Source organism: Macrobrachium nipponense, chromosome 1, assembly GCF_015104395.2.
Source record: "Macrobrachium nipponense isolate FS-2020 chromosome 1, ASM1510439v2, whole genome shotgun sequence".
In the NCBI taxonomy this organism is placed as follows: domain Eukaryota; kingdom Metazoa; phylum Arthropoda; class Malacostraca; order Decapoda; family Palaemonidae; genus Macrobrachium; species Macrobrachium nipponense.
The window spans coordinates 183,736,868-183,749,247 of NC_087200.1; the positions used below are offsets into that span (position 1 = coordinate 183,736,868).

Genomic DNA, 12,380 nt, shown 5'->3' on the forward strand with positions numbered 1-12,380 from the left:
TTGCCATTTTTAGATTTACTTGTTTCTAGAGACAATAATAGCTTTCATACAGGAATTTACAGAAAGAGTACATTTACAGGCTTAGGGACAAATTTCTATAGCTCGTGTAATTTTAATTTTAAATTAAATGCCCTCTCCACCCTCCTTCATAGAGCCTTTGTCCTCACTTCCAGTTGGGTGTCTTTCCACAACGAAATAGATTTTCTAGTAAACTTTTTTAGCAACAACTGTTTCCCCTCAGTGCACTTTTATAGAACCCTCAATAAATTTTTAAACATGAAAATAAACCCCCCACCTCCTATACATAGCGTTCCCAAGTTAATCATTTATGCTAAGTTCCCTTTCCTCCATGACAGTTCCTTCAAAAAGAAAGTTATACGATTAATTAACAAGGAATTACCACCTTGAACTAAATTAATTCCGAAAAATCCTCTAACAATCCGATCTCTTTTCAGAGCTAAAGACAGATTAAGCCCGCCTTTGGTGTCCAACATAGTTTATCAATACACTTGTCCCAGATGTAATCGGGGTACTTATGTTGGATGCACGAAGAGGCTGCTACAAGTCCGTTTCTGCGCCCACAAAGGAGTCAGTTTCCGAACAGGATGCAAATTATCGAATCCTGAGCTATCCAGCATCCGGAACCACTCTATTACCTGTCGCTCCCGCTTGGACATCGATGATTTTAAAATTATTGGATCAGCCAATAAAGATGACGAGCTTTTAACACTGGAATCAATTTTAATCAAAAACTAATGTACCGAATTTAAATGCCCAGTCCTCGTCAGTTCAGCTGTTCATAGCCTAACCATTGTTTGTTTACATAGTTTTTTGTGTGTGGGTGTTTTTTTTTACTTTATTATTATTTTTTTTTCTCACTCTGTCCTTCAGTCACCTTCTATTTTTTACTCTGGTAGGTTGTCTCTCCAACCTAGTGTTGTTGTACAATAATTTTTACATTTTAAATGTTTTTAGTGTTCAATTTTAAATTTTAAATATTATACCGTGTTTTATCAGTGACGGTCTTATATGTTTTTTGTATCAATTCCCAGCCTTGAAAATGCATCGAAGTGATGTGAAACGTCGGCAATAAATATGTACTACGCTGAGACATGCCTTTACCTCTCCACCTTGTGATACTAATATTATTATATACCGATATATATATATATATCCATAGATATATATATATATATATACATATATATATATATATATATTATATATATATATATATAATACATATATTATATTATATATGTGTGTGTGTGTGTGTGTGTACAAATGAATCACGAAAGTTTGGAACGTGATAAATCCATAAATAAAGGTATAAGCCACGAAGGGAAGATAAACAACAGAGTTTCTGAAAGATCTTTCGACTCGACGTCTTTTACTTAGCAGACGAACTGACTTGCATGAGAAATTGAGAGTACAGGAAATGTCGTATAAGTGACAGATAGGGATTATAAGGAGATTAGTACCTAGAATCCAACACACCTGGAGAATGAGTACCCTTTCCAAACAAGCATAAACATGGATACAATTTAAGAACAAAAAGATTAAGTCCAACTGCTCAGACACAGGGACATAACAATTAAAGGATTATACAGGGCAGCAGCTGACCACATTCAGATATTTGGTAAACAAAAACTTATTCACAAAAACATATTAAACATACATATATAAAGAAAATATCTCTAAGGCAACTAATTTATATTCAAGTCTGTAATAATATGTATCTTTGAGGTAATTCTTAAACATGTTACAAATACAATGGTCTAAATGAAACAGGTCACGACTAATATTAAAATTACAATGGGAAGTAAGTTGTATTATGGCAGATTCTAACAGATTTCGTGATAAGACATCTTTTGATCTTGCAATTACTGAACTACCCCCAAGGAGGGGCAGTCCATGCATGGAATTTTATATATTATGTTGTTGTTTTCCTTGGGCCATTTTTTATTAACATTCCTTTTAGTGTGTTATTATAAGAAAAAAACAAGGTTGACCTTAAAGGCTTTTAACAATGATTTAATGGTTTCAAATCCGTTAAAATAAGAAAATTCTCAGTTTGCCTTATTTTAACGGATTTGGAACTATTAAATCATTATTAAAAACCTTTAAGGTCAACTTTGTTTTTTCCTATAATAACACACTAAAAGGAATATTAATAAAAAATGGTACCAGGGAAAGCAACAACATAATATTTAAAATTCCATGTATGGACTGCCCTTCCTTTTATCTCAGACAGTCGAGCAAGGACTTAGAAGTAAGATTAAAACAACATATATATTCTGTCAAAACTAGGCAAACATCTAATGCAATATTCATTCTTTTAAGTGAAAACAACCACCGGATAAATTGGACCGGTAGTTCAGTAATTGCAAGATCAAAAGATGTCTTATCACGAAATCTTTTAGAATCTGCCATAATACAACTTACTTCCCATTGTAATTTTAATATTAGTCGTGGCCTGTTTCATTTAGACCCTTGTATTTGTAACATGTTTAAGAATGACCTCAAAGATATAATTACAGACTTAAAGAGACCTGGTTATGAGGAATAACCCCACCCTGCCTGCAGGAGACCCGCTGAAGCAGAATAACGTCGTCTGCCGGTACACATGCCCTATCCAAGGATGTCCTCGGGTCTATATCGGAATGACAACGTTACGAATGTCACTCCCAGAACGGTACCATCAAACACCGCGCCCTCACCGCCCACCAACAGCACATCGTGCGAGAGGACATCGTGAAAAACACAGAGATAATCGGAAGAACCCCTGATCAGCGACGCCTACGCCTCCTTGAGGCGTTATTCATTCTCGAACAAAAACCCCTCCTAAATACGACACAGGAACCCTTCCTGCTGCCCACCTGTGTAAGGAAGGCCCAGCCCCCTCCTCCAGACGATAACACTAGCGATCAGGATGGGACTAATATTGAAGAGGATGGAAGAAATACCAGGAGTTATGTCACCACGGTCGCAGCCAATGAAAACCCGGCTCCAGGTGACGCAACACACCTGAGAAGGTCAATGCGCCTCGAGAGTTCACGACGCCAGGCCGCCAGCCCATGAAAAGTCAAGTATCCTCCGGGTCCTGCAGGAACATCCGTGAGCGCCCCCACGACCATGATATAAAGAGAAGGACTCACCACCAAGATTATTAATTTCATACGGGCTGCTCTACGAGCAAGAGCCCGTGCTGGCACAGGGCCAGCTTAATCTCAAACAACAACAACCACCAAGATTCAGTCCCCCAGCAACCACTGCTATGATCATGCCCTGGCAGATCTGGGCGAAACGTCAGAGAGAGAGAGAGAGAGAGAGAGAGAGAGAGAGAGAGAGAGAGAGAAACTTGTAGTAGTAATAGCAGTAATAAAGATAATTCAATAAGACTACACTGGATTTGACGATCCCCTTTGGCACGTTGCTTGCCAGTTTCAGCAACATTGAGAAATCCTTAATAAGGAAAATGGAGAAGACTCTATACAAAATTAATGGAGCTGATGCAGCAATCATCTTCCAACAAGACTTGTTTAAAAGAGGGTCTACTCCCAAGATATTCTTTGTATATGTATGTTTAATATGTTTTTGTGAATAGATTTTTGTTTACCAAAGATCTGAATGTGGTCAGCTGCCGCCCTGTATAATCCTTTAATTGTCTTGTCCCTGTGTCTGAGCAGTTGGACTTAATCTTTTTGTTCTTAAATTGTACCCATGTTTATGCTTGTTTGGAAAGGTTACTCATTCTCCAGGTGTGTTGGATTGTAGGTACTAATCTCCTTATAATCCCTATCTTTCACTTATACGATATTTCCTGTACTCTCAATTTCTCATGCAAGTCAGTTCGTCTAAGTAAAGGACGTTGAGTCGAAAGATCTTGCAGATACTCCGTTGTTTATCATTCCTTTGTGGCTTATACCTTTATATATATATATATATATATATATATATATATATATATATATATATGCGCGTGTGTGTGTGTGTGTGTGTGTGTGTGTGTTGTCTCCTTTGAGCCCCTTCTCTCCATATCTATCTTCTTGCTCATTCAGGCGACTGGGTCTATTCTGTCCGAATCAGATTCAAGCTAAAGTAGTGTATAATTCATCACATATATATCCAAGAATTGGAAAAAATAAATGAAAAAGAATTTGGGGAAAATCAACGGCTTTATGTAACCCTCTCAACTCTCATGCTAGACCAACCCTTCTTTTTTCATAACGGCGCCAGCGCTGTTTTCCCCCTTCGACTTTTTATGACCAACCAGCAATTGTTTTTTTATTCTTTTATGGCACCAGCAAGAATCTCAACGTTCCATGAATGACCCTCTCTTCTTCGATGTACTACAGATAAGTCTAGAACCGTACATTAAGTAGAGAACGAGATTTCGAGCGTCTATATTATGATGAACACAGTAATGGGTTTTCAGAGTGAGAAGCAATACCATCGCTTACGCGACAGTGTTCCAGAAAATTAAGATGTCATAAAACCAAGATCTGGTTGTTTCCTTGCATCGTATTTTCAGTGTTATTTCATTATACAAATTTTACTTACATAATCCATATCAAGTATTACAGCTTTCGATTAGCAACAGTCGGAAACGTCAAGATACTAATTTATTTTTGTTCTAGCAGGTTTTCGTCCCGCCAAACATCTTGAGTTACCCGTAAAAAATTATGAAGGACTCATTATTAAACCCGAAACGAAAGAGACTTCCTTATTTGAGCTATTAACTTCCCGATAGTGAATATAGTTTAAGGGTAAGCGTGGTCTGGTCTATGCTAGACGACGCCATTCCGTTATATACCCGGGCAAAAACGAAAGACAAAAATTGCCCGCAGGCCTTACAAATATTACTCTCTGAGGGAACGGAAGGGGTTGCCACCGCCTCATTCCGGCAGTTCAGAGCCCAGATAAGAGAGCAAGGCTAAGGAAGAGGTTGCAAAGTTTTGTTTTGTGTAGCTACAAGGAGGAAAAGAAGTCACAATGAATCACGCCGTCTGAAAGCCAAACCAAGTTTAGCCACAACAACAGATGTTGGATGTTGATGAACTTTTCTTCTTCTAAGAGAGTTCCACATTCTAGAGGTGAATGCATCAAGATATAATCATGAAAATAACAGACTTGTGACTTGACGAATACCAACCAGTATCTTTAGGACTGCAAAAAACGAGCACAAGCAACAGGTCTAAGGAAATGAATGGCGGGTAGAAATCTCAATCACGAGAGCACAAGTAATGTTTTTTAAGGTCCACAATAATATTGTGGACCTAGTAGGTATCCAGTCTAGAAATTCTCAAGAACAATAATTACGGGGTGGCAGTATTATGAATGAAATAACAACTATGCAAGTTAGAAGTAACAAATAGATTCTGTATCACACTATATTGTTTGTATGGTGTTTTTACGTCGCTTGGAGCCAGTGGCTATTCAGCAACGGGACCAACGGCTTTACGTGACTTCCGAACCACGTCGGGAGTGGACTTCTATCACCAGTAAATCAGTAATACAAATCTCTGACCCGTAAGTGGAATGCCCGAGAATCGAACTCGCGGCCACCGAGGTGCCAGGCCAAGACCATACCGATCACGCCACTGAGGCTATGTATCACGCTATAAGCATTTTCAGTGCTTGCTACTATCTTAAAATGAGTAGTGCGTAGAAGGTTTTATCAAGATATAAGAAGAGTGCTTGGACAGATAAATCTTACAGGAATCTGCAGGGCCGTATTAAGACTCATTAGGTTCCTAGGCTAAAGGATGTGATCATGCCAAATATTGGATAAGGTGGTAATAAGGAAATTCATTCCGGAAGCATTAAGAAAAAGTCATGTTTGGTCTGCACCGTCGAGAGATACTTGAAGGTCCCCATTAACAACAGCACAGAAACCAGTTGTTCAGAAAATTATGAGCAATAATTAACAAAGAAGATGCGAGCTCGTCAGACCAAGGGTAGACCTACACAAGCTTCTAACTTAAAATTGAAAAGTATCCTTGAAAGTATATTATAACCTTACATTCCTTTCATTTTTCATTGATAAAAGTATTTGTCAACAGAACTAAATGCAAACTGACCGAAACGGCCTCGTGGTTTAGTTCAAGCCCCTGGACAACTGTAAAACAAGTTAAAGAAGGGACATTAAATTTTGATGCCACGAAAGAGTTCCTATTCTCTCTTCTCATTCAGAAACATTATAAGAACTATACTCTGCCTTTTTTCCATCTGTCCATCCGCCTGTGGTGTTTTTGTATGGTAACACTGTGTCCCGGGCTTTAGATAGTTACGCTATTTGTAAGTTTTAGGTAAATAAAAGGGTATCTGGGTGTGCATTTGCAACTGAAAAGTGTTTTAATAATTTACTGTATGCGAATTACACAGTTAATATTCGAAATAGGATATTATTATAATCGTTGAATGTAAGCTGAATGCAACTATCTAAAGTCCAGGACGCAGTGTTACCATACAAAAACACCACAGGCGGATGGACAGATGGAAAAAAAACAGAGTATAGTTTCCCGAGAGGGACAGCCATCTGCTCTTTTAGCCATGTAACCTTATATCACAATCATTTCCTGCATAATGTTTATTGCAGTCTCTAATTTGAATTTAGTAGCTTGGCATCCATGATAGTGTGACCTGACTAAATATATGTTGATGCAATATCTAGTTTTATCAAATTTGTTTTGTTTTCAGTACGGCTAAGGAGGAGGTCTACTAATAATGTATAGATCCAAAGAAGAGATACAGATGGAAAAAGAAAAGTCAGAACACCAAGACATTCTAATAGTTAGGGCAATTATAGAGCAGCAAGATTTAACATAATCCTTGCCTACATGTCAACTAGTGATAAAGAAAGAAATAAACGAATAATAAGAGCCTTACATGTAGCATTAGAGAAGACAACAGACCTGCCTGTGATTGTCCTTGATTTCAGTGGCCATTTAAGTTTCATAGGGACACGAACTTGACCAAAATGGAAAATACGTTATGGACCTAATGAAAAAATACAACCTAACGCTATTAAATGGAGATCCCAGCTGCAAAGGAGAGATAACCTGTAGTAGAGGAGATCAGAACAGCACTATAGACTTTGCCCTATTCAGCCAAAATATCTATAAAAACTACGAATGTATGGAGATAGATGAGGGAAAGTATGAATATGACCTATCAGACTACTACCTCATAATAGTCCAATTCAGAATGAACACTAAAGTAAGGAAAACATTCAAAAATGAAAAAAAGAAATCAGATATCTGAAAATAACAGAAGAGTCCACCAGGAAATACCTTGAATATATAAAATGTAAACTAAGCCAACAAGACAGAAAAGGAGATCTAATCCAGTTTGAGGAAACAGTGCGTGAAGCAAAAGCAAATAACCTAGAGAAGATAATCAAAAGAAGGTTAAAGCAAGGAAAGCAAGAAGAAATAGAACCAGTAAGGGTCACCAAAGAAATGAAGAAAGAAATAAGCCAAAGAAGGATATATAACAAATTAAAAAGGAAAGCCATAAGAATAGGAGAAAAGAAATACTATGAGGAAGGATATCATAAACAAAAACAAAAAGTACAGATAATAATAAAGAAAACATATGAAGAAAAGGTTAGCAATGAGTTAATGAATGATAAAAACAGACACAGGAAAATCTGGGAGTATGAGTATATAGACATGCTGAGAGGAAAGACCACCTCAGAAAAAGAATGGATAAGGATATACGACGAAAATAAGCAAGAGATGAAGGAAGAAACCCTAGGAAAGAGCTGGTAAAATTTTGTGAAACAATATACCAAAAAGAATAAAACAAAATATGAGAGATATGGAGTGAAAGCAAGAAAGAGCAGTATAAACTTGACATGGAAGAAATAATTAAAAGATTAGAACAGCATATGAAATACCATATATCTTTAAGAGAACACATGGATGCAGTGTATGACCTAACAAAGACAGTAATTAAACCCATGGAAGAAATCAATATAACAGAAGAAGATGTAAAAAAAAATTAACTCGAGAAAATGAAGGAAAATAAAGCACCAGGGCCAGACGGAGTGAATCCAATTCTGTTCAAACTATCCTTACAAAGTACCAACCTTCAAAAAGAATTGGCAGAGTGTTTAAACAGCATACTGAAGGGCAGGAAAATACAGAGAAGCTGGTTTAAGTAAAAAACAACACTTACACCCAAGAAACAACACCCCACAGTCAAAGATCTTAGGCCAATTGCTCTAACAAATGCATCATATAAAATTTTCATGAGGATCCTGAAAACCAAAATAGAAAAACATTAGAAATATAGGAAAAATGAATTAACTGCAATCAGGCTTTACTGCACAAAGGAGGGGAATAGATAATTTATATATCTTTAGAATACTGCATGCAAGAAACGTACAGAGAAGAGGATCCATTATTTGTTGTGTCAATAGCCTTCCAAAAAGCATTTGACTCACTTGATAGAAAAAATCTCATAGAGGTCATGATGAAATATAGGTCGTATGCAGAGGTAATAAATGCAGTTGCAAAGATATATACAAATGATGTAACAAGTTTATGCCTTAACAATATAGAACAAAAAGAGGTAAATGTTACTAATGGAATAAGACAAGGATGCAATGGCTCAACCATATTCTTTCTATTAATGGCGTACCTGATAATAGAAAATCTAGAAAATACAACAGAAGGTTTTAGAAATAAAGTTAAAAGGATAGTGGCACTATTATATGGAATGATGGATTAATACTAGGACACACCCATGAAGAAATAACAAAAACAATAAAAACCCTTACGGAAATAGCGAGTGAATGTGGCCTAAACATAAACAAGGACAAGAGTAACATATTTTACAACGACTGGTATAGTATCGATGATGTGGAAAGTATGGAGCACATAGAAGGAATAAAAATAGTTAAGCAGATTAAATACCTAGGAGTGAAAATCAACAACAGGAAAGACTTCGGAGAACAGATAAAAAAGGGTCCAAATTAAAGCAAAGCAGATGGCAAATATGGCTAATGCAGTCATCAATAAAAGCTGTAGAAGGGTCATGAAGTTATGAAACTTGACAAGAAAACCATAAATGAATTACAGAAGATAGACAATGAAGTATATAGACCAATTTTGAAAGCGCCAAGTTACACAGCAAGTTGTGCGTTAAGATCTGAAATAGGGGCCTTTTCCTGCCACTCAAGAGATATGAAGAATAAACTATTCTACCTAAAACATTCACTTAAGAGTGGTGGAAATAGGCTCCTATATGAGATAACCATGTATCAGTATGAAAACAAGAAAACCCCTTGGATAATGCAATTAAAAGATTATATGAAAGAACTAAACATAAACTTAAGTAAAAGTAAAGCAGTCAAAGACAAACAGTTAAGAGAAATAAAACACCTGGGATAGAAAAACATGGCAGAAAGAAATGAGTGAAAAGTCAACATTAAGAATCTACAGAAAATATAAAGAAAACATAAGAGAAGAAATCTGGTATGACAACACTGAAAAAAACAATGCTGATCAGTAGGGCCAGATAGGTACACTAAGATTAAACGATAGAAATAGGATAAAAGGAGAACATACAAAATGTTTGTGCTGTGAAAGAAAAAAAAAATGAAAATTTAGAATATTTCTTACTTTACTATCCAACATACAATGAGATTAGAAATATAGTTTTGTGCAGCAACCATATCAAGAAAATAAAGAGGGATTAGTAGCTAATATACTCTTATTGGTAGATCTACTGAAGGAGGAAGTGGCGAATAAGAAAGAATTTCTAAAAGAAATGTGGCATTTCAGAGAGAAGAAACTTAAACAAACACAAAGGAGAAATAAAACAAGCAAGGGATCCATTTCAAAGGAATATCCCGCCTACTACTACTACTATTACTACTACTAAGATGGACATCTGATGCGTAATCTCGTACATGTTACACATTGGTGGTGATGCTATTTTCAAAAGGCCAATAGACGAGTAAAGCTCCAAACTGGAAGAGAAGAAGGAAACAGTGGTTCACGGCCCCAGTATGGTAAGAAGATATTCTTAATTAGCCCACAAAGTAATGTATAATTACGTAACCCCGACATGCCAGCTTTTAGTAGGTAGGTGGTACCTAGGTAGTAGGTACCTACTACCTAGGAAGCTACGTACTATACTAGGGTACTCTAGGCTTGCTATCCTAGGCGGGAGTTTAAGGCCTACCTGGTACATACCTATTAGGGCGGATGCAGATTGACAGGTCATGGCTACTGAAGGTTTAGGCAGAAGACAGTTCAGAGGCAATATAGCTAGGTAAATTAACATGGCTTAGGTATCTCAATCTAACCTAACCTAGGACACCATGCCGTAGCCTAATCTCAAGTAGGGGTAAATGATTGGGCAGCAACACAGTTTGTCATTCCATCGGGCTGCGACCATTTTCGGTAAAAGCTCTTGAATGTGCCGCCGTCAGCATCACTTAGAGTTGTGCCCCCCCCCCTAAACAACGCACCGATGCCTCTACCGTCTTATCCTAATATTTGTATTCTCCTAAATTAAGAAATAATGGCATAGGGTAAACGACTAGGTAGCGGCATAGTGGCCACCTTCCCGAAAAAGTACCTGAATCCTCTGTCATGACCTCCCATGGGCATCAGTTAAGAGTTGTGGCCCATCCTGGCAAACACACTGAGACCTCTACACTCCTCTGGAAGTAATCATTTTCTCTTAAGCCCACCACTAACGTTCAGTTATGCCTGCGCAGTTATAACTGCACAGTTGGACTGTGCAGTTATATAACTGAATATTAGTTTGGACAACCTGAACAGTTTTTCTGGCCTGTGCAGGCAGCCTGGGTAAATAGCTCATCTTAATTGATGATCCTCTGGCCAAACGGGTGTGCATGCGCATTGCAATGTTAATGTGGTGGAGGTAACTTGTTTGGCTCAGTTCGTTGTCCTTCCACGGACAGGTAACCTATGCTAATTGAGGATTTACTTGTTTTTAATAATTAATTCGGAAGTCAGAATAATATATTCTATTTATAATTTTCCCATTTTTCCACAGGAAAAATAATAGTGTATAATGAAGGCTGAAAGTGGCAGCATAATTCTTGCTTGTAGATTTCATTGAAATCTAGCTAGTATATGGATGAGACTTAGCTTTGGAAAGTAAAATTCAAAGGCTATTGTAACAGATTAAGCCTATGTAGGTCTATTCATGATTATAAACCATATATGCAAGGCAGTTTTTGAGTGAGAATAAATATTTATTATACAAAATAATGTAAAACAAGAATAGGCCTATATGCATCTATTCATGATTATGACCATGCAGATCATTTGTTTTTAAAATGAGAACAAAATAAATACTCTATTTGATGAAACAAAATTAAACAATATTGGACTACCTATGTACATTTATTCATCGTTTACATCTCGCGGAAGTTCACTTTGAAATGAAATTAGTCTAATCAACACAGGAAGACAGTAGTAAACTAAGGATTTGTATTCATTGTAAAACGTCATAAGAAAGGCAATCTTTAAATAAAAACAAATCAGTATTAACCCTTTTAATGAAATAGAAAAAATGTTAGGCATATATATAGTATGTGTCAACTTTGAAACGAAAGCAAACGATTACAAACTATTATCTTTCCATGGAATTGTTCCTTCATCCATAAGATATTCAATAAACATTATGAAAGTCCTTGGGACCAAATTTCAACTCTTAACAAATTCACATGGTAGTATTTAATTAATTTTTATAAACCACTCTTGTACTGTACGTCTTACTTGACATTTATGAGTTTTTTTATGATGTCAGAAAGTCAATTACAGCCAGAGCATCATGTGTTGATGCCATGGCTGCTATGGAGGACAGAGGACCCTGTATCATTAGTGGCGAAGATTTACCTGCACAGTCTGACTGTGTAGTTAAATCTTTAAATAAAAACAAATCAGTATTAACCCTTTTAATGAAATAGAAAAAATGTTAGGCATATATATAGTATGTGTCAACTTTGAAACGAAAGCAAACGATTACAAACTATTATCTTTCCATGGAATTGTTCCTTCATCCATAAGATATTCAATAAACATTATGAAAGTCCTTGGGACCAAATTTCAACTCTTAACAAATTCACATGGTAGTATTTAATTAATTTTTATAAACCACTCTTGTACTGTACGTCTTACTTGACATTTATGAGTTTTTTTATGATGTCAGAAAGTCAATTACAGCCAGAGCATCATGTGTTGATGCCATGGCTGCTATGGAGGACAGAGGACCCTGTATCATTAGTGGCGAAGATTTACCTGCACAGTCTGACTGTGTAGTTATAACTGGGCAGGCATAACTGAACGTTAGTGGCGGACTTAATCTGATTACACAGAGGTAAACGAAAG

At 36.6% G+C, this 12,380-nt stretch overlaps 1 protein-coding gene across 1 annotated transcript in view; it reads left to right on the plus strand.

The window, feature by feature from the left end:
• The first annotated feature begins 9,822 nt into the window (after nucleotides 1-9,822).
• Nucleotides 9,823-12,380, plus strand: part of LOC135219904 (mitochondrial import inner membrane translocase subunit TIM14-like) — a 132,640-nt gene continuing 130,082 nt past the window's right edge. The window contains exon 1 of the mRNA XM_064257106.1: nucleotides 9,823-10,024. Within this exon, the coding sequence (XP_064113176.1) occupies nucleotides 10,022-10,024 (3 nt within the window). The 5' untranslated portion in view covers nucleotides 9,823-10,021. The remainder of the gene's footprint in view (nucleotides 10,025-12,380) is intronic.